Below are 27,941 nucleotides of genomic sequence, written 5' to 3'. Positions count from 1 at the left end.
TCCACTTTTCCAACAAAAGAGAATGGAAAGAATAACGACAGTCAGTTCAGTGCAGTTCAGTTTAGAGTATATGTAGCTTTTCACGATGCAAATTTATACCGAGCTAAAATTTTGTAGAAATAATTACCACATTTCACAGGTTTATCATTGAATGTTTTATTTACATTTCCGAGTGAAAAGGAATTTCAAAGGAGAAAATTAGTGGGCGTGGCTTTGTAAAACCATATGTAAAATATGTAAAAACAGCTGTTGCATTGATTTTTGAATGAAGCTGGAAGCTTGTTATTTTTAATCTCACTGGGACTTTAAAGTCAAAGTTTCACAAAATTTTGCCTCTCCTCATTGCAACCTGTCTGACTTTCTTTCGTCTAAAGAACACCAAGGAAGAGATTTTAAAAAAAGTTGGTAACCAAACAACTTTGAACCCCATTGACTACCATTGAATGAACACGAAGCACAGAGACATTTCTCAATATATCTGCTTTTGTGTTCTACAGAAGAGTGAAACTGAGATTTAAATAGCTAAAAATATCCCTCTTTTTTGTAGCTCTCAAATCTCACATCTTATTCTTGTTCTGCATTTATTAACACATAAAAATGTTAATGTGAGAACTGATGCTAAGTTTTAACAGGTTATTTTTAGTCCTTAACACTATGCATTATGCTCTTCAATATTTGAAGAGCCTTCTGCTTGCCTTCTGTAATTGTTTTAGGGGCTGAACTCATATCTCAATGTCAAAGGTGTTGGGCCGGTTTAAGGTCAATTCATCATTTTTGTTGTGATTTGTCTGAAACCTGATATGATCTTCATGCATTTGAAAGGTTGTATAGGTAGAGATCTCAAACTATCTGACAGCAAACAGGAGGTTTAAGTGATGTTAATTGTCAGGTTGTTTGTCTTTTTACCCTGCTGTTAAGTGATCATTGGCTCTCGAGCTCAACAAAAGTTTAAATTTTACATTTTGTTTTTTAGATAAAAAAATAACTTACGATGTAAAGTGTTCCATTGACGACACTCATTTGTGTTTTGCTGTTTTTGTGTGTATATTTAAATAATCCTTAACAAAAGAAAAATCCATGCTGGCCAAATCTTTCGAACTCGAGATGCCTCGAATGTCCAACAACCGACATGTTCAGCCGAAAATAGGCATGTTCGCGTTCGGCCGAATGCGTGAAGCCTATTCATGAAGGGAGAGGGGTACATTTTTTTTTTAATTGACTTTGTTTTGCACACTTTTATTTTAAGTTGTATTGTATTTTATTGAAAAGCAAGACATTTGGATTATTCAGTTTATGTAATAGTGAAACAAATGGCTAAATAATTAAAAGGAATGCAAATGTTTGGTATGCGGCCTACAGCCAAGTGTCTCATTTATGATTCGGCTTCAGCCAAGAATTTTCATTTCGAAGCATTTTTGCTGTGAATTTAAATTCCTATTTTGTATTTTTTTAATTCAGTTAAAAAAATTGCCAATGTAAGACTGTTTAACCAAAAGCTTAAACGTATAAAAATAGGATTACAAGAAAATATAACCTACACAAAACTGTAACAAGTAGCAGCATCTTAAACATTTAGGACGACCTTCACCATTTATTCCGTTTTCAGATCTAGAATACTTTAGTTCCGTATCAGAACACAAAGATCTCTGTTGATGTCCAGGACACTTTGTAACTGACAAAAAGCATCAAGGAGATTCAGGACATTTTCTACAGCACGTCATAAAGAGAGTTGTTTTGAACACATAGTGAAAACTTTCCGCTCTGCGGTCTAAAGTTCCTCATGGTGTGAGAATATCGGTGCCCTGTTCATTTTTTGATTGAGGAACAATGTTCCCTGATTAACATCTGTTTCTCATCTCAACTCGTCTTACAAGCAAATCAGTGGGTTTGTTTTATAAGATGACATGATGCGGGGAAATGTCCTGAGGTGCACCCAAAGGTTTATAGGAAAACTGACTCTGCATGTATACTTTCAGGCCTGATTTTGTACTTTAATTATGTAAAAGGACAGAAGTACTGGAGCGCTCAGTCCAAAATCAGCTTTTATAGACTAATAGAGTATAAAAGCAAAAGAAAAATCAGATTCCAAAAGCCAGGTGAAGTGGCTTTTAAGGGGAGACGAGCAGAAAGCTAATCTTTGTTAATGCTTTTAAACATCCCTGGCCTCACTAAAACCCTGCTGAGACACAAACAGGCAAGAATTACAGAAAGTTTGGGGACATGGATTCAGCCGGGAGTTGGACTCTTGGATGATATGTCGAACTTGCTGTATGTGACCAGATCACTGTTTTTGCTGGGGGGTTTTGGGGGGGGAGTATGAGTAGTTCTATTTTGTGAATTTTGGATAATTGCGTTTTTAAATTAAGATTCTTGTTTCTATTTTTTGTTGCAATGTAATAGCGGCAACCAAAAAACACATAGGCTAAAAAGATTTAAAGGGATAGTTCAACAAAAATATAAAATCTTTTCATCATTTTCTCACTGTCATATCATACTTAACCTGTTTAACTTTATTTCTTCTGCAGAAAGCAAAAGAAGATATTTTGAAGAATGTCGATAACAGAACAACACCATTGACTTCCATTGTATGGAAACAAAACCACCAGACATTTCTCAAAATATCTTCTTTTGTGTTGCACTGGAGAAAGTGTCATATACAGGTTTTGAACTGCATGAGGGTAAGCAAATGATGACAGAATTTTCATTTTTGGCCAAACTATCCCTTTAAAGTAATTTCACTTCACACTGGATTGGACGAGTCGTGAATAATGTAAATAAGTTTCACTGATAGCCAGGCAGATATTTCTACTGGAGCTTATAAACAGTAAAGCAAATTCTGTCATTTCTATAGTTTTACACTACACACAGTATGATAATCCCACCCAACTCCAAAAGGGTTCCTTGTTGCGCATTATGAGTTGAAACACTTCCACACAAATCAATGGGACATTTAACAATTGTACAATTCTTCTCAAAGCACATTGAGGGTATAAAAGCATATCATTACAGTTCTGTTGAGAACATTGAGCATTCAAAAACAAAGAAAAGCAAGAAGCGTCATAAATAACGAAGAAATCACGGTAATCATTGTTCTATTGTAAATGAAGAATCTCTGCATCTGGGCTTTTGTTTGATCATTTCTCCAGAGTTTCTGAGCGATGAAGTAGCCGCACATTCTAATTAAAGTGACCTCAAAAGTTTTGTAAGGTAACAACAAACACCTGATGTTTTTGATGAATGATAGCAGGCTCCTTTGTGGTTTCCCCATCTAGCGTGATCTCACAGGAACTCGTAACTAGTTTACGAGATGGCTAATTTGCATGAAAAACATACAGTTGTTTGAAAAAAGCAATAATGAAGTCCAACCCCTTAACCTGAACATCACTTGCGTGAAAGAAGTTTGTACTGTACAAATTCACACCAGTAAGCCAACATATAAAATAATTCATTCAAGATTGTGTTGTTTTTTTAAAGTCTGTGAAAGACGACTGATTGTACAGTATATGAAGCCGCTGTAAGCAGATAAAAAGAGCTCTTTTGTGCTCATTGGAAGTCATCTTAATAATACATTGCCATGCAAGATTCTTATACTCCTATACTAACACACTTCACATAAAGAAACAGTTCTCCTGGCAACACTGGATGACCACAGATAGCATTCTCTGCATTGGGTATCAGATATTATCAGTCCGGAGAGTCCTCTCGATTGACTGCTGGGTAGCATGTCAACAGCTCGATCAAAGAACACATTACTCTCTCTTTCTCTCTCTCACACACTCTAGATCCAAACCTGCTCTTCTCATGAGATCCATCTCAGTTATATTTCACTTAATTATCACATTTGATTATATATGAGAAAATAAACACAATGAGAACATTTACTGACATACATTAGTAGTACAGAGAGTTAAAATGAGTGTAGCATTATTCAGACAGCTTGGTTTTTGAAAAAATGTACAATATACCTGTATGTTTGTATTCATATTGAAATGTTAGATTTTGTTTGTAGATTTGAAACTCAGCTGTTAATAGGACTTAAATCTTCCACGAGTTACATCATTGATATGTTTCTTGTTAACACGTCGATCCCATCAATTACTTTAAACAGTGCTTATAAATTTGCCTGGAATTCATTCATCAAATTCTGCATAATTATCTAGAAGCTGTGCGATTCACCTTCACGTCACAGTGCTATAATTAATATGCGATATGAATAAATATTTATGTTTTACTTTCTTTTCTTTTTAAGGTAATTAAAGAAGAAAATCTTAGATTCAGTTGAACTGAATTGCAATCTAATGTGCATTGAACTCTCACATAACGCAATTGAAAATCTGCATTTTTCTCTGGATTAACAGTTTGTGGCCATGATATATATATATATATATATATATATATATATATATATATGAGAGTCTGTATGTGTGTGTTTATCCCCTTATTAAGTTTTTCATGGAAGTTTGTGTGTATATGTTAATGAGATGTTTATTGAGGTTTGTATGTGTGTGTCGGTGCTTGAGAGATATGAAAGTGCGTGTCTGTGCGTGCACAGGTTTTATGCATTGTACAACGTAAATCGATTAATAAACAATAATGCCTATTCAAAAAATAAAAATTTAGAATGGTTTGTGTTTGGGTTAGGGGATAGAAGGCACAGTTTGTAAAGTATAAAATGCATTATGTGTATGGAAAGTCCCCAGAGTGTGTAGAAACGTGTGTGTTTTCATGCCATTTCAGAATGTGTGTGATCAGTGTATAGAGTGCTAGTCAGAGTTTTAAAAAGGATTAATTTCTCAGTTCTGGCAGTTGAAAGCACATAACAGACAGCGCTTAAAGCAAAGAGGCTTTCTCAAAGAGGAGCTCTGACTTCCAGCCAAATATCCAACTTCACAGAGAGAGAGAGTAAGAGAGAGAGAGAGAGAGAGAGAGAGAGGGAGGTTGTGCGATATGCATTGCACAGACGTGCTCTCATAGTTCAGGACAAGTAGTGCAACTCTAAATTTACTCAGCTATGTCTCTAAATGTCTTATTTCTAAATAAAACCAACTGACAATCAAGAAAACTAATCATATGTTCTCAAAATCCTTTATGAAAAACTCCACAAGAGACATGCGTGATTCCTGGAGTCTCTTACAAGAGAAAAACTTGAGATGTATGAGATTCTCTTTCACTTCCTTCTTATATAATTTTGTTGATGTTTATGTATATGAATGGTTTTGAGTTGGTTTGTGTAACAAAGTTCTGTCAAACTCAAACTTATTGATTCTTGTGTTATTTTCACAATCCAAATCATATATAGCGTCTGGCAGAGTGGCTCAATAGTTAAACTGTTGTAAGATCCACACAGTTAGACATCGGATTTATATTCATCAATCGCTTTGAATCTGGTGAACATAACTATACTGAATGTGTTATTTTGACAGAAATATCTGGCCTATACGTCAGTCATTCTCTCATATTTAGAAAACTGTCTTGAGTTCTGTGGCGTCTCTATATTGTATTTATTATTCTGATTTTCTGCTTTGCTTCAGGAGGTGAAATATTTCCAGTTTCCAGGAGAGTTGCTGATGAGGATGCTGAAGATGTTGATTTTGCCTCTCGTTGTTTCCAGGTAAGAATTACAGTAAGAGTTCATATTGACTTTTTAAATATTGACTTCAGTCATATTGACTTCTGAATGCAGACTTGGCAAATCCGAGCTCAGTTGTTTTGAAATCCCAACTGAAAATCTGATGACAGAGACATTTGGGAGATTTCTGTAGAAAAAGATCCGAGATGCAGGAGATAAAAGCATGTTTGTACCTCTTGTGTTTAGCGTTGTGTACTGTGATAGGCTTACTGAGACCGGTTTTACTGCACTTATGCATTGTCGTCCATATGTTGTTCTGACTTCTTCTGTTGTTTACCTCATTTATATGTCACTTTGGATAATATTCTGCTAAATGACTACATGTGAATGTAGATTTGGTAGTCTGTTAAATGAATACCATTTAGGGAGATCATTTAGACAATTATTTCAATTGCAGTGCTGATTTAACATGAAGCTCAAAATATCAGCGGATGTGTCATGATTCCACTATCATGTCATGTTTATTCTTGTTGTTTGAGTGGAGTCATGGCATAACCTATGGTTTTGTGTGAGATTGAGTGATCTTTCTCGTGTCTTGTCATTGTTCCCTACATCTCGTTCCTTGTCAGCCTCTCCTTAGTGCTAATCCCCAGCACCTGTTTCTCGTTAACTATCCTTTGTCTGTTTCCCCTATAAAGAGTCCTCATGTTTCTTTGTCTCGTTGCTCGTGCATTGTATGCAGTACCTGTGAGTCTGTCTGCTGTTTGCTTCACGCACCCGTCTTTACTTGTTCCTGTCTCCTTGTCTAGTAAGTGTTAGTTTAGTGTTTGTTACCAGTGTTTGTTTATAGTTTAGTAAGTCAGTGTTTCTTGTTAAAATTATATATATCCCTGTCTTGTTTTCCCCCCACGTGGGGTTTTGTTTTGCCTGTCTTGTTTAGTGTTTATTTGTTAATAAATATCCTCGTTTTCCATCAATACCGTCTGTGTCTGCCTGCACTTGGGTTCTCACGCCATGTCTCACATGAGAGTTCATGACAGAATGCACGAGCCACAACAGAACCCAGTAGGCAGCATGGACGGTACGACGTTGTCCTTGCGGTCTCGCCAGGCCCACTTGATGCTTGGATTCCGCCAGGGGAATTATGGTGACCAGGAGTTCGCCAGGGCATTCTCGGCGGTGGCGGAGGTGACCGAGTTTGGTGAGGCGGAGTTGAAGACGATCTTCAACTGCTGCCTCACCCGGCGCCTCACACCGTCAGAGAAGAGGCTGCTGGCTCCCTTGGGGTTTGCGGACATGGTCAGGTACGTGGCCAACCGTAGCGATCCCGGGGGTGAGGTTCCACATGGGACTTTCACCCCACGGTCGAGCGCTGCGGAGGGTATCGTCCTGGCCGCCGCTGCCCTTGGGGAGTCAGTACCCTCTGGCTCGAGCTCCACGGTCGCCAGCCCTTCTGGTGGAGTCCAAGATGAGTGGGTGGCTAGAGACTCGAGGACGACGTCGCGGGAGTCCTCCTTCCCGGTACTCCCTCGGTTCCCCACTGGCCCGGCTGAGTCAGCCGTGGGCCAGACTGACCGTAGTGGGAGGAGAAGGCCACGTGGAGGACGTCCCAGGCCGAAATTGCTGTCCTGTCGCCCAGTTCAGCAACCGGCAACAGTTCCGGGTTCCCCGAGTCCTGTGGTCCCGAGTCCTGTGGTCCCGAGTCCTGTGGTCCCGAGTCCTGTGGTCCCGAGTCCTGTGGTCCCGAGTCCTGTGGTCCCGAGTCCTGTGGTCCCGAGTCCTGTGGTCCCGAGTCCTGTGGTCCCGAGTCCTGTGGTCCCGAGTCCTGTGGTCCCGAGTCCTGTGGTCCCGAGTCCTGTGGTCCCGAGTCCGGTGGTGTCAAACCCCAAATATTTTTTGGGGGGGCGCTGTGGGAAGGTGACGGTCCGTCCGACACCGAGCCCGGCCCAGCAGCCGCCGGAGGTCGCTGCCCAGCCGCCGTCAGAGAGCGCTGCCCAGCCGCCGTCAGAGAGCGCTGCCCAGCCGCCGTCAGAGAGCGCTGCCCAGCCGCCGTCAGAGAGCGCTGCCCAGCCGCCGTCAGAGAGCGCTGCCCAGCCGCCGTCAGAGAGCGCTGCCCAGCCGCCGTCAGAGAGCGCTGCCCAGCCGCCGTCAGAGAGCGCTGCCCAGCCGCCGTCAGAGAGCGCTGCCCAGCCGCCGTCAAGTCCGGCTGCCCAGCCGCCGTCAAGTCCGGCTGCCCAGCCGCCGTCAAGTCCGGCTGCCCAGCCGCCGTCAAGTCCGGCTGCCCAGCCGCCGTCAAGTCCGGCTGCCCAGCCGCCGTCAAGTCCGGCTGCCCAGCCGCCGTCAAGTCCGGCTGCCCAGCCGCCGTCAAGTCCGGCTGCCCAGCCGCCGTCAAGTCCGGCTGCCCAGCCGCCGTCAAGTCCGGCTGCCCAGCCGCCGTCAAGTCCGGCTGCCCAGCCGCCGTCAAGTCCGGCTGCCCAGCCGCCGTCAAGTCCGGCTGCCCAGCCGCCGTCAAGTCCGGCTGCCCAGCCGCCGTCAAGTCCGGCTGCCCAGCCGCCGTCAAGTCCGGCTGCCCAGCCGCCGTCAAGTCCGGCTGCCCAGCCGCCGTCAAGTCCGGCTGCCCAGCCGCCGTCAAGTCCGGCTGCCCAGCCGCCGTCAAGTCCGGCTGCCCAGCCGCCGTCAAGTCCGGCTGCCCAGCCGCCGTCAAGTCCGGCTGCCCAGCCGCCGTCAAGTCCGGCTGCCCAGCCGCCGTCAAGTCCGGCTGCCCAGCCGCCGTCAAGTCCGGCTGCCCAGCCGCCGTCAAGTCCGGCTGCCCAGCCGCCGTCAAGTCCGGCTGCCCAGCCGCCGTCAAGTCCGGCTGCCCAGCCGCCGTCAAGTCCGGCTGCCCAGCCGCCGTCAAGTCCGGCTGCCCAGCCGCCGTCAAGTCCGGCTGCCCAGCCGCCGTCAGCACCAAGCCCTGTCCAGCCGACAATCCAGTCGGCCTTCCAGCCCTGGTCCAGCCCGGCATTCCAGCCGAGGACTAGCCCTGCAGTCCTGCAGGGGACTAGGACAGTTCCCCCCAGGACTACCCCTGTCAAGCCTCCTGGGGCTCCGCGCCCTGGCGCGTCCCCCAGGGCTGGGACTTCCCCGCCCGGCCCTGCCCCTTCTGGACTTCCTGTGTTTTCTTGTTTGCCCCCGCCCCCCCTCCCATGTCTGTTATTTTTGTTATCTCACCCCAACCCTTTTGTTATCATATCTTGTATGCCCCTTGTCATGTTCACCTTGTCTGTCTGGTTTTTGTCTGTTTCCCAGTCAGTCTTGTCTCGTTAGTTACCCCTTGATGAACACCTGGAGGTGCTCATTAAAGGGGGGGCTTATGTCATGATTCCACTATCATGTCATGTTTATTCTTGTTGTTTGAGTGGAGTCATGGCATAACCTATGGTTTTGTGTGAGATTGAGTGATCTTTCTCGTGTCTTGTCATTGTTCCCTACATCTCGTTCCTTGTCAGCCTCTCCTTAGTGCTAATCCCCAGCACCTGTTTCTCGTTAACTATCCTTTGTCTGTTTCCCCTATAAAGAGTCCTCATGTTTCTTTGTCTCGTTGCTCGTGCATTGTATGCAGTACCTGTGAGTCTGTCTGCTGTTTGCTTCACGCACCCGTCTTTACTTGTTCCTGTCTCCTTGTCTAGTAAGTGTTAGTTTAGTGTTTGTTACCAGTGTTTGTTTATAGTTTAGTAAGTCAGTGTTTCTTGTTAAAATTATATATATCCCTGTCTTGTTTTCCCCCCACGTGGGGTTTTGTTTTGCCTGTCTTGTTTAGTGTTTATTTGTTAATAAATATCCTCGTTTTCCATCAATACCGTCTGTGTCTGCCTGCACTTGGGTTCTCACGCCATGTCTCACATGAGAGTTCATGACAGGATGACTTGAAAGCTCTTAAGGGTTCAAATAGCATCTGATTTATATCTAGTTCTTGGGTCTGTTTGACTCATATTTAAGTGATAGTAATGACAGGCTAAATGGCCAAATGTTTAACACTCATTTGCGCTCTTATCTCCATCCATTAGACAAATAATACAACTCTCAGCGATGCGTATTTTAGTTTGAGTGAAGTGTTTACTTCAAGTTTACTTCTAGTGTAGCATCCTTGCCTGAAAATCTCTCTTACCGTTCAGCGTAAGGAGTTTCTTATTTGTCTTCATTATAGATTCTCTTACGAAAAGCACTGCATGAGTGCTCTCATGTGCATGTTAAAAACATGACAAATAGAGCCAAAATGAGTTCTTTAGTCAATGCGACAGCATCAGTGATGTGGTCTTTCGGGGAACTTTGCATGTTGCGAGGTGGAATTATCCACGATGGGCTGAATATAAATGGAAAAGGGAAGATGATCTTCCAGATAGATGATTCTTTATCAGCTGGTGTGTTCATCTCTCTGACATTCACTCAAAAACCTGCAATTGGAAAAAAAATAAAAGAGAAAAATAGCCAAACAATCAATATAGTAGATAAGGCTACGGGTTTTGAACTGATCAAAATGACCCCAAGGGGTGAAAGTGGGTGGTCTGATCAGACAGTAGTCAGATCTCATGAATTAAATGCGCAACGTTGTCTCGCTTGTATTCATAAGGGAAATCAAAGTCATATTAGTTAAATTCATAAGAATCTGCCCATGTTTGAAATATGATGAATATTGATTAATAGCTCGATTTCAGTGTTATTTCTTTTGGTGGTGAGAAAAAAAATTATCTCCCAAAATGTTGTGAGTCAATGACTGATGTCAGTAAGTCTTGGCAGTGAAGCGGGTCAAATGAAAACATGCAGATGTGACGCATTTCCATAATCTTCTGGACATGCGGCTGTTGGTCTTGTAAACTGTTTAACAAGCAGGCGGACCGGAGTGCAAATCTCCATTTGGTGCTTTACAGCGGCTGTAAAATTCAGTTCCCTGGTGGGATTTTTATCTGGGAGTGCAATATTGAACATTATAATAAAACTTCATACAGAAATGGCACAGAATAATTTAAGAACTTCTCCTGTTTTTTTTTACCATTTCATCATATGCATTTCACTCTGGCCACACAAACATGGCTTGAAGCATTTAGAGGAAAATTTCACCCAAAAAATTGCTGATTCTCCAGTTACTACAACGCTGTATCTTGAGTTCCTATACGGTAGTATTGCATAGTTCATATCTCTGATGAGTATTTGGTTTGATCAAATTTAACAAAGACAGATACAGCTTTACGATAATTTATGGAAAATACGAGCTGCTGGAGGCATGCAGGGGTGGAAGGGTATACAGCACGAGCACACAACACATCATCGCATTATCCCTTTGTGTTGTTTACATTATACACGTACACGCCGATTGCCAACAAAACACAGACATATGACTTAGTTTGACTTACAGCGTTCGGTTCATGTCCTGCATCTTTTAACACTGGGACCACGCCATCTATCAACAAATCCAGCGTATTTCCACCGTTTATATAACATTCATCACCAAAATACAGTGAGCAAACAAACACAGCTGAACTTCCGTCAGCTGAGTGAAGGGGGTGGATGGGCTTGCTTTTCTCACTCTGGCTGGTTGACGCGTTGGCGTGCTCTTTCTCTCACGCTAGCGTGTGGGCGTGCTGTTTCGATCGGTGGATGAAGCATGGGCGTTTCAGGGAGAATAGCCAATGAAAGGAATAGGAATCCTGTTTCGAAACAGGGATCCAGACTTATAAAAAACTTTCCGAAACATGTTGGAGTGCTGGGGGAGTGTTTTGAGCATAAGTTGAGCATGTTAAGCATGAGAAACCAGCACGTTTAACATTGTAAAGTATTCAGAACGCATGTAGTAGCATGTTATCCCATCTTTAAAGAAAGTTTTTAACTATAAGCCATTTTGAGTCACCATTGACTCAGATAGTAGAAGATTCAAATATCTTCATTTATGCTAAGCACAACAAATAAATGTTTACAGGTTTGAAACTTTGTAACAACGGGAGGGTTATCATTTTTGGGTGAACTATTCCTTTGAAGTATGTATGCGCGTGTGTTTGCCTATTTAACAGTTATTTTTGACCACGTGGGGACATTCTTTGGGTCTACAGCTTGTAAATCAAACTAAATTGTTTATTTGAAAATGTACCTACATTTATTTAACAATTTCTCAGTATATACTGTAGTTTATAGTGATGAAGATGCATGTGTGTCCTTATTCATTTTCAATACTGGCATGCATCAGTGGCAATCCGTGACTCCTCTTCAAGGGATGCAATAATGCAAAGCTCGGCAAAACATGTATTTAGCCCGTCATGTGTGTGGTGCATCATGTCAAAATACGTGCCTGCTGCTGATATGTGTGAAGGGGTTATTTGCCACTGTATATAAGCAATACAACTCCAAATTGATGAACTCGTCCTGAAAGAAGGTCATTTACAGAATATGTAGTTTATGTGTGAGTGTAATTCCTCCGGTATTCTGTCTCTTCAGTTGTGGCGGTGCATTAATCAGGTCATCTCATCCTGATCTCCTAAAGAGAGCCTTCAACACCCACAACAACATCAAATTTACAACCGTCTCATCTCTCCAGTCCTCGTCTTGCAGTTTCATTACAGTTATCAACGGACATCTACTGTTCGCTGTGATTCTTTTTTACTGCATACTGGGAATTGAGTGAATTAGATTTGATCTGTGTGAAATTGATTGGATTGTGAGGTGAGGAAAGCATTTGGGATGTCAGGCAAAAATGTAACTGCACAGCAATTCACTAGTTCGACTCGCAGATAATAAAGTGGGACAGATAGTGTGCGTATTTGGCGTGCTGTCCCCCAGTACCTGCCTGAACCCAGAGCATTCCCCCCGTAATACTGTTGTAAAACAGGCTCATGGTGAGGAGTCAGGGGGAGGAGGGATGCTGTGAAAATGCAGAGATTTAAGTTAAGAAGGCTTGTCTACTTGTAGGGTTTTTCTCCCGAGCGGATAGGATGGTTGGTGTGATTGTTTAGACAGCCGGGTTAATTATATGTGCTCCTGCCGGACTTTTTTAATAAAACATCATGTCTTGATGAAAGTCGTTCATGAGAAGTAAAATCCACTGAGGAATCCTGCACTGTATTTTTTAGTTAATTTTGATCAATGTTGACTTCAAGCCTTTGTTAAAATGTATGATATTTGATTGTAAAATATCTCTCCTTTAAAGACTACTAAGGGTTAAAAACATCTTAAATCCAGCACCACATGCACTTTCAGATTGAGCTTCCTATGGATTACCCACAATGCTATACAGGTCATGATCTTATACAAGAAGACAGACCGTGCACATATGCTGCCCCTTAAACTGACCTGATATGAGCTTTGCTGTCTTTCGTTCAGAAAGATGAGGTCGGTTCACGAGCAATTGAAAAGGCAGACCTCTCAAGATGAACGAGTGCGCTGTGATCTTTTAGAGCTCATCCGTATGGAGTATCGCAGGTGTTCTGTATAAAGCTGTTTAATCTCAAATAAAAAATGAAAGTGTTTAATTGCTGAATTCATTAAGAAAATTAGACACAGTTCTAAAGGTTATCGTGGAGTGTTTTTGTCAATAAATTGTGTAAACGGCTGTTTTGTATGCAGTTTGTGTTCATTTGATGTAAGATACATGCACAAGGAAACGAAAATCATAGGTCTGGTCTGCTTTCTGGTGAACAACATTTTGTGTTTTTGAAGAAAACGATGTGAGTCGTCCTTCCCGGTGCAACTCAAGTCAAGGAGATACTGTGGTATACCGGGCGGTTGCTATGGCACTGGCAGGCAGTAGCTAGGGTATTATGGTGCTATTCATTTTAGGCATCATTTATACTTAACGTTTCCCATAAGAAATACATATTTCTGTAATGTCAGAAGAGATCTCAACAATGTCACAAACTAAGCTCACATTTGCCAAATCTGCCACCAAAAGTCAACATTATTCTCAATGTTATGTGACTGTATGACACTTTTGCATTTGAAGTTGCGTTTGAGTTAAAAAACCTCTAACCCAGGCAGAGAAATAAAAGTTCTGGATGGGGGTGAAAAAGCAGTATTTTTGCTCTGACCTTTCCATGCGAGGAGTCCTGCTGTCATGAATATGTAATCTTCGGCCTGATGCGGCCAGCTGTTTTCGGGTCATTTGAAGGAGACCTCCTCTCGTGCTAATCTATGAGCTTTTGTGTGGATGACTGCTTGTGATGAAGTAAGATTTACACGCATTATTATTCAACAAAATAAACATGAGTATTCAAGGGTCTCAGTAAAGATGAGGGAGCGATGAATGGATGGATCCAGGTAAGAGGCGGGGTTACAGTGGCCACCCACACTCTTCTAATGGTCTCAGTGTTTCAGTTTTACCTGTTCCCACGGAAAGCAAGAGACATGATGGCATGACACCTGGTCGAGCCTCTCTCTCTCACCAACTTCCATCATGAATCAATAAATGTTCTAGATGAGTTATAAATGTATCTTTGAATTGATAATATTGACATAGATCTCAATCGATCCTCCTCACACCTTAATAAATCATAAACAATAATGTGTATTTCTGTCTTCTCAGTTTGATGTCCGGTCTGGCGGCGCTGGATGCTAAATGTTCCAGTCGACTGGGCCTCATCACGGTCTCCTATTATCTGTGGACCACCTTCTTGGCGGTTGTGGTGGGTATCGTCATGGTGTTAATCATTCATCCCGGCGGAATGGCACAGAAGGAAGACTCAGAGGACAGTGGAAAACCCATCATGAGCTCGGCCGATGCCCTCCTGGATCTCATACGGTGAGACGGCTCTTCTGATATTATGCTGAAACACATGTACAACGTGTCTTTCTCTGATTAGTGTCAACTAGGCTTCCATCAGTGACAGTCTAAATGTGTTTCAAAAGAGATTTCTTCCGGTGCTATTCAAGAGTGTGTGCGCGAAAAAAATCTCTGGCATGGCGCTGTCATTGCTCACAAGCTGAATGGTGGAAATCGATGCGGAAAAGTAGTTTCTCGTTCTTTAAGTCTCAAATTTTTTGTCAGAAATCTCCACCAGTGAATAAAGAATTGATTCATGAATTACCTTTAACTACGGGGTAGGTCAGTAATATGTCACAATGAACTGTCGTCACGGATACGATCTCCAGGCAGTAGAATGGGTTTTTGATTGAAAGAATATTGCCACATATTGCTATGAGGGCACTTCAACCTGATGGACAATTTGTAAATGTGTGCATGTGCATCAAGAGAAGGCTTAACTACTCTGTTTATCTATTTGCCTGTCTTTCTCTCTTTCTTTCTTTCTTTCTTGCTCTCTGTAAGATTCTTTCTTTGTTTCTATCTATCGATCTGTCTGTCCTTCCGTCTTTCTGTCTGTCTATCTATCTATCTATCTATCTATCTATCTATTTATCTGTGCTTTGTCAGTCATTGGCCTTCAGTCTTTTTTTTCAGTCTTCATAAATGAGCAGACACCTCCTGAATGACATTTCATATGAATTTGATATAAGGGATAATGTACAGGGAGCCGTTTGTTATCACAGAAATAAGCCCTGTGTGATCAGGACCCGACGAGAAGCGGCTTATTCACGATAACAGCCGGCTGCTTGTACATTATCCCATTTATTACATGGCTACTTGCCACAGGAGAAAAAAACTGGACATAAAATGTGAATTTGAAATATTTTAGTAGCTCATATTCACCGTATGCAGACCTTCCGCGATGAAGGTGATGTTTACTTTTGGTTTTAAGATAAGAAATGACGTCCAAATGTATCGAACAGGCATTTGGTTTACAGTTTTTCTCAGTCGCTTTGGTGCATTTCTCACATCACTATTTACATTTACCCAACAGTTAATGCATTTCTCAAAACAATTACTACAAACTGCAAAACCTAGTTGATAACCTCCAAAAGCGTGTCAATTGCTCAAAACGGATAGCTCATTCCTCAAAAGCAAGTATTCATGTCAATGAAAGTGTCAGTGTCATCAAGATGAAAAGTCCTGACACCACTGTTTATAAACAAGATAGTCAAATGGCTTTGTCATGTTTTCATTATGACAGTTTACTCTGTAAAGGTTTTCAAATGTCAGATTTTTGTGACACTTCCTGAAAATGCTCAAGACAGCACTATATACTATTTGCACAGCCATTTGAATACTACAGTAAAGTTAGACATTACTGTATTTAGTGAGGTATCTGAGTACAAGACACTGAATATGTATGTTTCACATTTTTACTGCATATGCTCTTTGCAATTCTAATTTGTTCACAGCATTGTGCAAAAGAATAAATACACCCTGATTTACAATAAACATAATCTCCCTTTGGGTAGAGCTGTGCACAACTGTAAACAATATTGCAGTACGTATTGGAACTGAACATACATAGTACTGTAAATCATTCATGCACATCCAGACGTTCCTCTCTGTCTGGCCACATAGCTTCATCTACATCACAGCGAATATCATCTCTTGCAATGCAGCGAGGAAAGTATCTCCTCGAGTGGCAAATCCACCCTCTGCAGGACTCTGCTGTGATGTCATCACATGCTGCATCCATGGCCACTAGCAGGGCCATTTGGGTATGTGCATGCAGGTCATATACCTTCCACCTCCAGGAAATTAGGAATGGTGAGTAGGGAGGGAGATATTCCACCAGCATCCTATCATGTGCTGCAAACCACTGTCTGACAACATCTGAGTGGTGAAAACACACATTATCACAAACAACAACATGCTTATTCAGATGGTCTCCAGTTAGACCCCTCTCATTCTCAGGGATTATGTAGATTTTGACAACTAGTTCAACATTTTTGTATGTGGTGACTCAAACAATGAAATGAGGACTATTCGTTTTATATGGAATGACTATTCAGCATTCACAAGTTTAGTTAATTTCGACTGACATGACATAAGCAAATGATAATGTTATAAAACAGCATAGAGTTGTATCAAAGCAATTGATGCATGTCTACTATGCTACTATGATGTGCACAAATGACTAAATGTTGTGGAGGTTGAACTAAATGTTGTGCAAATGTTAATAGTGATGTGAGAAATGCACCAAAGCGACTGAGAAAAACTGTAATCATTCGTCAATATAATGTCATATAGGTTTTTGAAAGACATGTTTATATTTAATTTGCATCCGGGTCACCGTATGTTATTTGTCTTGAGAGGTTGTTATCTGGGTATATAACGGTTAGCACGTTCGCCTCACACCTCCAGGGTTGGGGGTTCGATTCCCGCTTCCGACTTGTGTGTGTGGAGTTTGCATGTTCTCCCTGTGCCTCGGGGGTTTCCTCCGGGACTCCGGTTTCCTCCCCTGGTCCAAAGATATGCATGGTAGGTTGATTGGCATCTCTGGAAAAATTGTCCGTAGGGTGTGAGTGCGTGAGCGAATGAGTGAGTGTGTGTGCCCTGCAATGGGTTGGCACTCCATCCAGGGTGTATCCTGCCTTGATGCCCCGTGACCCGAGGTAGTTCGGAAAAGCGGTAGAAAATGGATGGATGGATGTTTTATCACCATCATAACTTCAAACTCAGTAACAAAAATAGAAAGTTTGTCTAAAATAAAAAATAAATAAAATTAGAATTTGGCATTATTCAACCAAAGGTTGTTTTTTTTCTACTAAAAGCTAAAGATTTTGTGTGGTGTATCATTAATCAGTGTCATCACAGATGCACACAATCAATACGAACCTGCAAATGTCGCGACTGGCCAATCAGAATCAAGCATTCCAACGACGAGCCGCGTAAAATTCATTAACTCCTCGTAGCTATGCAGTAGCTCATTGTAATTTGTTTATGTTCCCAAACAGAAACATGTTTCCTGCAAATCTCGTTCAGGCCACATTTCAGCAGGTAAAACTGCCATCTTACGTTAACATTTCAGCTATTTATAAGGAATCACTTAGTTTATATTTTTTTGCTAAAAATGATAAACTTTCATTCTTGCATTTGTTTGAGCTATAGATATAGCAAGCTTATTGACTGTGAATTTAAAGAAAATCAGATGAATGTCTTTCTTACCTTTTCCTCAGTATCGTACCAACAGCGTACCCATAATGACGACTCAGAAGACCACCGCGAGCCCGGGTCTGACAGAGAGCACCACCCGTCGGGCTCTCATCTATGGGATTCAGGATGATAACGGTACAGACATCCAGAACTTTCAGCTGGATCTGACCCCGCCTCCCGACGTGGTGTTCCGAACACTTCCCGGCACCAGTGAGGGAATGAACGTCCTGGGAATAGTGATTTTCTCCGCCACTATGGGTAACAATACTGTCCTCTTATATATACTTCAATATTTTTTGTTATTTTTACAAAATTTTTCATCTGCTTTTTCCGATCAGGCATAATGTTGGGCAGAATGGGTCCTAATGGCAGTGCCCTGGTGAACTTTTGCCAAAGTCTCAATGAAGCTGTGCTGAAAATCGTGGCTATAGTCATCTGGTATGTTACTGTACCTTACCTGTAGACCAAGGTATGAGGTTTACAGGTAACGGTAGAAATCAAAATGTTTGGCTCCACCCATTGAAATTATTGAGCACATTTAATAAAAACAAGTGTGTAAACTTCCTGTTGTTCTGCAGGTATTTCCCGTTTGGCATCGTGTTTCTGGTGGCCGGAAAGATTCTGGAGATGAGCGACCCGTCTGCGATGGGGAAGAAGCTGGGATTTTACGCCATCACCGTGGTGATGGGCCTCATTCTGCACGGCCTCTTCATCCTGCCCAGCATGTATTTCTTCATCACCAAAAAGAGCCCCATCGTGTACATCAGAGGAATCCTACAGGCTCTGCTCATCTCGCTGGCCACGTCCTCCAGGTAAATCACTCACCACCTGGAAAAACATGCGATTGATAAGTTTCCTGGTCATCCTAAAGATGTATATTTCTCAGATGTTACTCTTTCAAAGCTCAGTAGAATTGATGGAGTTCTCAGTTGTGTTTCATTTGAAAGGATAGTTCACCCAAAAATGAAAATTCTTTCATGAATTACTCACTCACTAATTGTTCCAAACCTGTATACATATAACCCAACAGTTCTTGGACCCCATTGACCTCAATAGTAGTATAATGTCAATGGTAGTCAAAATTGCCCCAGAACTGCTTGCTACATTCTTCAAAATATCATCTTTTGTGTTTAACAAGGAAATATATAGAGCAATGTTCCTACTATGGCAGTCAATAAGGGTCTAAGAATGGTTTTGGTTGTAAGAATTCTTACAAATATCTTTCTCTGTGTTCATCAGAGCAAATCAAATATACAGGTTTGGAACAACTCGAAGGTGAGTCAATGAAGACAGAACTTTTATTTTTGGGTGAACTGTCCCATCAGTTTAATCGCACACGTGTCTTTTTTGGGAGATATAAAAAGAGTAACAAATAAGAGTCATTTTTGAAGTCCATGAATAGTATGGAGCTGTAATTTATTTTTTGTAAATGTAAATTTGATGAGAAATGTTTGAGTTCATACTGAGATCTTCAATAATATTGACTTTTGATTGCACACTTGACAAATCTGAAGATCTCTACTAAAACTATAATGACGGAGACATTTCTGACATTTCTGACTCTTTTCTCAGGGGAAATATCTGAGACACAGATGAGACTTAAACAAAAGTTCCCATTTGCTCTCAGTGATGTTTAGGATTTTCTTACCTATGGAAAGTTCAAAATCACATCCATTTCTATAAATCTTTGCAGATCCTCTTATTCTGAAGATATCAAAATTCACCATTTCAAAGATGGAAATCAAATCTCTTTTATCACAGTATCACAAATAAGGGAACACGGGGGTGAAGGTAAACGGACACAAATATTATAATGACCTTCAATGATGAAAGTTGGTTTTTACAGCCATATTCAGAGAGGTGCAAAAGTTCAGAAGGTGCAGCATAACATAAACAACCAACCTCATGTTTCTGTTGTTCATGAGAAACAAACCAGATCTTCTTGGTGTGGGTTGATGGGTTTTGTGTAAGTGTAGACTGATTGGAGAGGTCAACACGTGCCTACAGACAAAACACGCAAAATACATGACATACATTATACATTCACAAACAAACAGCAGTGCTTTCATCCACAGCTCACGGCAGATGTTCATATATAAGTGCCACACAAATGTGTACACACAACACACTAAAAGGACAATTTTTGCTATTTTCTAGAATTATACACATCAACAAATTGCTTCTCTGCAACACATCTGTAATTTACATCTAATATGATGCTGTACATCTGTTATTGCGATAGATGTGTTGTGTGAGAGGGATGTGAACATCAATTGTAGATTGTTTGGTTGTAAGGGGAAAATTATGAATAGCTGAATTATGAATAGTTACTTGTACTCCTCTGTCTAAAAATGCCAATGTTTACATTTTACATCAATTATTTCGGTATACTTTGGTTATTTTCAGTTCTGCCACACTGCCTATCACATTCAAGTGCCTACTGGAGAACAACCACATCGACCGGCGGATCATTCGCTTCGTGCTGCCCGTAGGCGCCACCATCAACATGGATGGGACTGCGCTTTACGAGGCCGTGGCGGCCATTTTTATTGCCCAGGTCAACAACTACGAGCTTGATTTCGGCCAAATCATCACCATCAGGTACCAAAAAGTTCAACCCTTGTATGGTTTTTGTTTTTGTTACTCAGACAATGTGAAAGAGTCCAGCTTTTTCTTACACCGTGTCCTAAACATACGTGATGCCACGCCTCCACACTCGATAAAAGGAATCTTTTCCATGTTAATCAGAGCTTTTGTCTTCGCTTCGACGACCAAGGGCTGTTTCTATTTAATAAACGGATTCTATTTCGGCGACGCTGCAGCTGACAGCTCCGCCCACACAACTATCTCAATCGATGTAAGTTCTGCTCCTCATGAATATTATTCGTCAAACATGGATGAGTACTGGCCATAAACCTTTGATTACATACAATTGATTCTAAAATTACAGCATAGAGTTCAGTAAAGCATCACTGAAGCCATGAGAACAGGACGCATCTCTCTATGTGCACTCTTCAGCTGCAGTTTTAGAGGTTGCGTGGACAGAGAACAACTGTTCTGATTGGCTGTGTTTTGTGATTCATTGTCGCATCCCGACCCTTTTTCGCATTCAGTATGGACAGACAAATAGCTTTTCGCTGGAATCTCATTGCATCGTTTTTGGTTAGGATGCGGTGTTACACGTTATTCCAGTTACAAACACAGCATATGTGATTACAATTTGTCTTGAAAAATAAATGATTTACAGTAGGTGAAAAAACATGCTTATCTTAAATAAATATAAATGTTTAAGGTAAAAAAACTATTAAAAAATTATATAATTTTGTACAATAACAAATATTATAGCAAAAATGTAAAACCACAAATATATTTCCCTGTGTTAAAGTTTCACTGTTTCACACAGATCATAAGACTGTGTTACATTTTTATTTTGCTTCACTCTGCATATGAATTATAACAAATAAAAAGTATTTTAAAAAAAAGTGTTTAACAGGCAATATAATTATTAAATATAAAGATGAATTTATTTAGTGTGTTATACAAATATTCATTTCATAAAACATTTTTTATTAATTTATAAAACACTAAAATATTAATTTAATTTATTATTTATTATTTAGCTTGTGTTAACTCACATATGGAAAAAAATATATACAGTGGGTGAAAAAAGTGGAGAATAAGAATTATTTACAATAAGAAATATTTTAGCAAAAATGTCAATCACAAATATGTTTCCCTGTGTTAAGGTTTCAATGTAAGACTGTGTTACATTTTTATTTTGCTTACACTGCATATAAATGATTAAAAAAAAATATATGTATTCATGTGTTTAACATGCAACATAATTATTACATATCAATATTTATTTATTTTGTATGTAATACAAATATTCATTTTATTTATTTGATATGTAATATTACTAATAAATAAAAAAAATATTCATTTATTATTCAGATAGATAGATTTATTTTATTAATATTTAGCCCGTGTTTAGAATCACAGCTTCATGGATTGAACTACAAAGTGATATGAAAAGCACTTCTGCTCTCTTTGTCCATTGATGGATCTGAGTATTGAAAACCATTGAAATGAAAATACCCAAGTGTTTGAAGATTCTGGATGCTCTGCTGCATCCTGTGTTATTTAGCTTGTGACATATAAACAAGTAAAGTTCACTTCAGTTCATAAATCTCTCATATGATTTGAGTCAGTTGTGTTAAACCCCCCCCCCCCCGCAAAATGTGCAGTGATGTTTCAAAATAATGCATAGTAATAATACAAAACAATAATACAGAGTCAGTTGATGGATTTGTTATTGATGCTTTTCGGTAGTTTCACCATTTCTTTAATCTCCAGAATATTTTCTTCTTGCCTCTTTGATGATGCATTCCTGTTGTGAAAGACATGTTCCTCTTTATTTTGCTTTCTGTGTTTACTGTGTATTCTTTTCACATGCTGTCAAGAGAGTCTGTAAATCAGCCTTCTGTGACTATATTGTCAAAGTTGAACGCTTGTGTAACCAGGCGTGTGAAAGCCCTGACACCAACAATGGGTAAAACACTTAAATATATATTTATTTATTATTTTGTAATAGAGCCCTAAGCTCTATGCACTGAAATTACAAATTGTAAACATAACATACCAATCCTGAATGTCAGATTCCTGTCATAGCTGCAAGTTGAAGAAAATATAAACCCACTCAGAAACACTTGACCTAAGAGCATTCACACATCAAAAACATTTACATTGAAACACGGATGTGCAGGGACAGCTCACACATGCCCACTCAAGGTTTCTCTGTATTTGCAGTGATAACATCTTCAGTGGGGAAGAATAGAAATGAATGTCAAACTTCAGTGTGCAGTCCGAGTAATGTGGTCTCTCATGAGTCTCGTGCTTTCAAACCATTTAAATGAGGACTTTTCAACCTTGACTTCAAGGCCCCACTGATTGTCTAAAAACAACATTTGAAACCCCCCCACTTACAATTTACAACATACAATAGAAAAACCTTGTTTAATTTCATTTTAATTCTATTTAAGACATCTTGTGCTGATGCCCATTTCTGAATTATCCAGTCAATGAAATGCTTTACGGATGTATGATTCTTACGGTACTACCCTGAGTATAGACCAGCGTTTCTCAACTGGTTTGGTTCTCAACCCACATTTTCCCATGGCCATCAAGCCCACTTTTTATGAAATATGACGTCATGATGTAGTTTATTTAAAAACGGCGTGACTATTACTAAAATACTAACAAAAATTTGTGAGGTTAAGGTCAAGGCTTGGGCTAGGTTAAGGCTATTAAATAGCAGCCCCAAACCATTTTTTAATGAAATTGTTGGTTTGAGCCACCACTGTAATTATAAACCTCGGTAACGTATGCGGTGGACAAATCCGGCCTCTTAAGGACGCGCCCACAAATCCTGACCAGGACGTGTCCGGGAAAAATGGCACGTATGGTCACCCTAATGTATGTGTGTGTAACAAACAAATATTGTGCTATAAACATATAGGCTGATGTTTGGTGTGACAGTGGGTTCGAGCTCAAAGGTGAAATGAAATGACAGTGGTGATGTGAAAGCCAGAGATCAAAGAGGTGGAGGGGAGAAACTGAGAACTGGGCAATAATCCTCTGGTAAGATGACATGTGACGGAGTAAATCACCATCCCCCCCGCACAACACCGGCCCGCTTTTATCCCTGTGACCGCCAGAACTCTCTCTCCACTCTCTTTAGACTCTTTATTCGCTCAGGCCAGACTTTGTTGCATCAATTTATGACTTAATATTTCCAAATACTTGTCAAATAAGACAGTTTGTTTAAGGTTTTATATTTGATTGTTAATATCAATGTTAATATAATGATTTGACTGATATGAAATGTTTTCCCAGTTATTGTTGCTAATACCAGATAATTTTTCAATTTTCAATATTATTTGTTTTCATATTTCTCATTTTTAGTTGTCTTTTGTTTTACGTTAATTGTGCTTTGCAACAATGCCAACTGCGGAAAGCACTACTCATTTACGATACATTTATTCATTTGATAGACGCTTTTATCCAAAGCGACTTACATTGCATTGTATTATACATTTGTTTCTGACCATGTGCAATCCCCTGGGATCAAACCCATGACCTTGGCGTTGCTAGTGCTATGTTCTAACCACTGAGCCACTGAAAAGCTTTAGAAATGGATTACACTCATTTAAAAGAACATGATTTTATATCTCTTTTCTCAATAATTATCTGTCGGCCTAAGTTTGAGATATTTTTTCATAATTTTTTTTCTCAACTATAAAAAGAATTATGTTACATTTTAAAATTGCATATTTGAATATAAGTTGATGGGAAGCAAAACCCCTCAGTTGATTGAAGTATATGTTTAACATTATTCTCTCAACTCCTGTAGTCAATAATTCAGTCTTATGTTGTAAATGTGCAATCTTTTTCTGTATTCAGCTCACACCACTTTGGTTTTGTCCAATTTGCATCTTATTTTGGCCGAGAACACTTTTACTTTGTTAGCTGATATCAAACCCTTAGCATACACAACACTTATCTGAATAATCTACAGTACATACAGAGACAGAGTATATACTGTTTATGTTGAATAATGATAAAGTTTGCATAAATAAATGTTAAAGATGAGGTAACACACGCATTTTTGCATACTTCGTATCTTCGTATCTGGGCGTGCTTTTCCAGGAGGATGTCCAACAAAGTACTAAGAACCCTCGCTACGAAACGGGATTCCATGTTCGAAAAAAACTTTCCGAAATCTGTACGAAGTGAATCGAGCACAGAAATACTACATCATATGTTCAACTAGTTTTTTGACAAGTTGACCTTTGTTAAGCCTGAGAAGCCATAGCATGTCTAACAGTGTAAAGAGGTCAAAATGCATGAAAAAGCATGTTACCTACGCTCATGAGTCACATGATGCAATGGTCAACATGATTTCTTTTCCAGTTTCAAGATTTGTTGACCTTGTCTTCCAGTATCACAGCAACGGCGGCGAGCATCGGTGCGGCTGGAATCCCACAGGCCGGCCTGGTCACCATGGTTATAGTGTTGACATCTGTCGGACTACCCACTGATGACATCACTCTTATAATCGCTGTTGATTGGGCCCTGTAAGTAAAGACATGTTTGATGCTTATACTTGATTTTATTTTAAACCACTTGGTGTCACTTCAGCATTCAATGTTCAATTTAAGGAGCTGAATAAAATATCTTATTATCTTAAGATTTTATTAAAGATCTTAAAAACCAAACTTTAAGGCACGGAGAATGAATTTAACGTAAAGACTTTAGGTTTAAAATCATGTCTGGTTTCTTTTCTTTGCAGCGACAGATTTCGCACTATGGTCAATGTGATGGGAGATGCGCTGGCTACAGGAATCATGGCTCATATCTGCAGAAAAGACTTCATCAAAGAGGGAGATGGGGTTAGTTTTCTTATGCTTCGTTCAAGTTTAGCTACATAAGTGCAGTCTCTGAATTATAGTTAATGGCCTGTCATTTCATAGGGACAGACAGTAGGTTAATGGATCTCCTATTTAATTTCTCTACCCAATGATACCTAAATGATTGTCGGAAATGTATTTTAAGCAACATGTTCTCCTGATTTGCCCGTGTTTAATTCTTGATGAATATGGCAGTGTGAATCATGTCCGGGCGCGTGTTAAGAAAACACATAGACATCTCATGTTTAATGGGGAAAATGTAGTTGCAGGATTAAATGTGTGGCTGTGACGTACAAATAAAAGATGCAGCCTAAGGAAACATTGAGGATTTGGACAACGGGGTATCGATCGGTCCTTGAGCTTTGTGCCAAAAACCGTTGGGGTTAAGGACCGTTTTGATTAGAATGTAATTCCATTGCTGGTCTTTTTACACTTAGTATTTCACTCATCATTTACTGAACACTTTTATATTTTTCTATACTTCTATACTTGATCATTTCATCATTTGTAATGACATCTCTGATTAATAGATTGCTTATGGGTTTCACTTATTCAAGTCTGAATTTGGGCATGTTTTTAGAATTTTCATATACCGTACGACATTTTGATTGAAAAAAATAATTTTCATTTGCCTTTATTCTTCATTGCTTTCAGGTCCCGCTCATCTGTGAAACAAAGCCCCTGAATAACCAGACCCTGCCTAATTGTCAACAGAACAATGGTAGTTTCCAGCCCCCTCCAGCAGGGGGCAAACCGGAGCACATCCCACCTGATGTGGCCCGTCTCATGCAGCTGGAAGAAGGGGTTCCCCCACCACCCACTGAGCGGAAAAAGCCCCCGGTGCCCCCCCGCCACCTGAAACATAGAGACAAGGACCACTGTGCAGTTGACATGAACGGTCTGGAGACAAACGTATAGCAACCCTTCAGAGATTTAAGACTAATATCATATGGACAACATGAAAACCCAAGCTACTACTTCAGAGTGGGTGTCTGGATGTAAATTATATCCTGTTATATTTTGGGGAACAGCATTTTTTTTTCTTTTCAAAAAGGTTATAGTCCACAGTATAGATATTGTGATGTTACACATGATGAGAGTCTGCACATATGGGCCAGTGCCCCAGTTATGCCATTATTGGCGGCACATGTTGGTTGATCCGTTCTGTGCATTAGATAATGAGATATAATGAGAATAGAAAGCAGGTCGAGATCCAACAATCCATTTCTTTGGGTTGAATAGAGCTGGCAGATGGCAATATATTTATGGCCTTGAGAGCGAAGCTTTTCCTGTAAATGTATTTTGTAAAATGGTTTGTTGTCAAGTGTGAGTGAATTTGCAGTTGTAAATTCACAATACAGTAACGACTGTACTGTATGAACTCTGTTTATTTCTATTTCAAGTTAATATCATTTTATAATTTATTCTTATTCATTTTTAAGCATTTTGAGTCAGGTGTATTGGTCATTCTCTGCGCGTGATGAGAATGAGAATTATTCCCTTATGTTTTCTCAGACATTATTAGTATCAAATCTGGGTCAGTCCCGCTGTTTGTGTTCGGCAAATTATTTCCATATTAAACCAATAAGCACTCAGAAAACCATTTAAAGGGATAGTTCAACCCAGAATAAAAATGCTGCCATCATTTATTAATCCGCATGTTGTTCATATCCTGTATGACTGTTTTTCTGTGGAACAAAAATATATTTTGAGAAATGTTTCAGTGTTTTTTTGTGTTCATACAATAGGGGTCAATGGGGTTCAGTGTTGTTCGGTTACTAACATTCTTCAAAATATCTTCATGTGTGTTCTGCAGAAGTATGAAAGTCATTTAGGTTTGACGTGACATGGGGTGAGTAAATGATGACATAATTTTCATTTTGAGGTGCTATAGCCAGTTCATCATACAGGATCACATCCATACAAATAAAAGAAAATGAAAATGTGATCCAATGATCACTGTATGCATTCACGGGAAAAATTAAAATGTACTATTTATAGGTATTTGTTATAGGTAAAAATATGATTTTTGTTTCATTCTCTAAACTACAAACAATTTCTCTTCTAAGTTTCAAATAAAAATATAGTTTCTATTTGCATTTATTTGCAGAAAATCAAAACTGGAGAAAAAGGTGAAAATTCCTAAGTACTACTTTATTTAAAGATTTTAAAGGATTTGTATTTGTGGGCTTGCGTCGAGTATGTTATGGCGCTTATGCAGCATCATCCAAACCTGTCACTACATCAACTAGAATATCAAAAAATGTGCATGCATTGCTAACAAAGAATTCATTGACGTTCCAGCAAGTATGTTGGAGGGTAAAATGTAAAGCAGTTTCATGTCTCTATAGTGAAGTACAACAGAGATTGTAAACATCTGCTGTCACGCCTCACTGCTGTTTCTCATTGATATTCATGTGTTCTTCATTTAAGATTAACTCAGTTAGGTTGAATTCACCTCACTCAGCTTCTGCCGCTGATACACATGTTGAGAAGTCTCAGTCGCTGAGGGTTTGCTGTGGAAACTGATTTGACTGCAGTTTCTAGATGTCAAAAGGGATTTTGTGAAGTGCTTAAAATGACAGTTTTCGCACTTTGCCCTCCAGAAGTTTTTTTTCTGAAATCTGCCTTGAGGTAGGGTTGATTTATTTGGTAGTAAAATAAATGTTAAAACAGGGTCTGTGTACAAAAGCTGAATGCTTCTCAGTTGCATTTATACGTTAACAAATGTTGTTTCAATCTGTGTTTGGGTATAAAATGTAAATAAAATGGTTTGACCCATGAGATGAAAACAATCCAGCACAGGTTCATTTTAACCCAACGGATGTGTTTTTCCTTTTTTACACAACCATTGAGTGTAGATGCATGTACTGACACACTGTCACACACATCCGGCTCATTAAAATACAGTAATACA

At 40.0% G+C, this 27,941-nt stretch overlaps 1 protein-coding gene across 3 annotated transcripts in view; it reads left to right on the top strand.

The window, feature by feature from the left end:
* Positions 1-26,742, top strand: part of slc1a7b (solute carrier family 1 member 7b) — a 34,103-nt gene extending 7,361 nt beyond the window's left edge. For 2 of the 3 annotated variants that reach the window (XM_056734058.1, XM_056734060.1), the window contains exons 2-11: positions 5,532-5,611; positions 14,115-14,330; positions 17,357-17,399; positions 17,579-17,813; positions 17,894-17,993; positions 18,134-18,367; positions 19,962-20,156; positions 24,557-24,691; positions 24,907-25,006; positions 25,679-26,742. In XM_056734058.1, the coding sequence (XP_056590036.1) occupies positions 5,568-5,611; positions 14,115-14,330; positions 17,357-17,399; positions 17,579-17,813; positions 17,894-17,993; positions 18,134-18,367; positions 19,962-20,156; positions 24,557-24,691; positions 24,907-25,006; positions 25,679-25,942 (1,566 nt within the window). In that variant the 5' untranslated portion in view covers positions 5,532-5,567 and the 3' untranslated portion in view covers positions 25,943-26,742. Of the gene's footprint in view, positions 1-5,531; positions 5,624-14,114; positions 14,331-17,356; positions 17,400-17,578; positions 17,814-17,893; positions 17,994-18,133; positions 18,368-19,961; positions 20,157-24,556; positions 24,692-24,906; positions 25,007-25,678 lie in introns of those variants that run through there. The other variant, XM_056734059.1, reaches the window with a different exon arrangement.
* The last annotated feature ends 1,199 nt before the right edge of the window (positions 26,743-27,941 follow it).

Source organism: Triplophysa dalaica, chromosome 20 (assembly GCF_015846415.1).
Source record: "Triplophysa dalaica isolate WHDGS20190420 chromosome 20, ASM1584641v1, whole genome shotgun sequence".
Lineage (NCBI taxonomy): Eukaryota > Metazoa > Chordata > Actinopteri > Cypriniformes > Nemacheilidae > Triplophysa > Triplophysa dalaica.
Note: the sequence above shows the minus strand (reverse complement) of the source record. Positions and strands in the feature narration are given on the sequence as shown.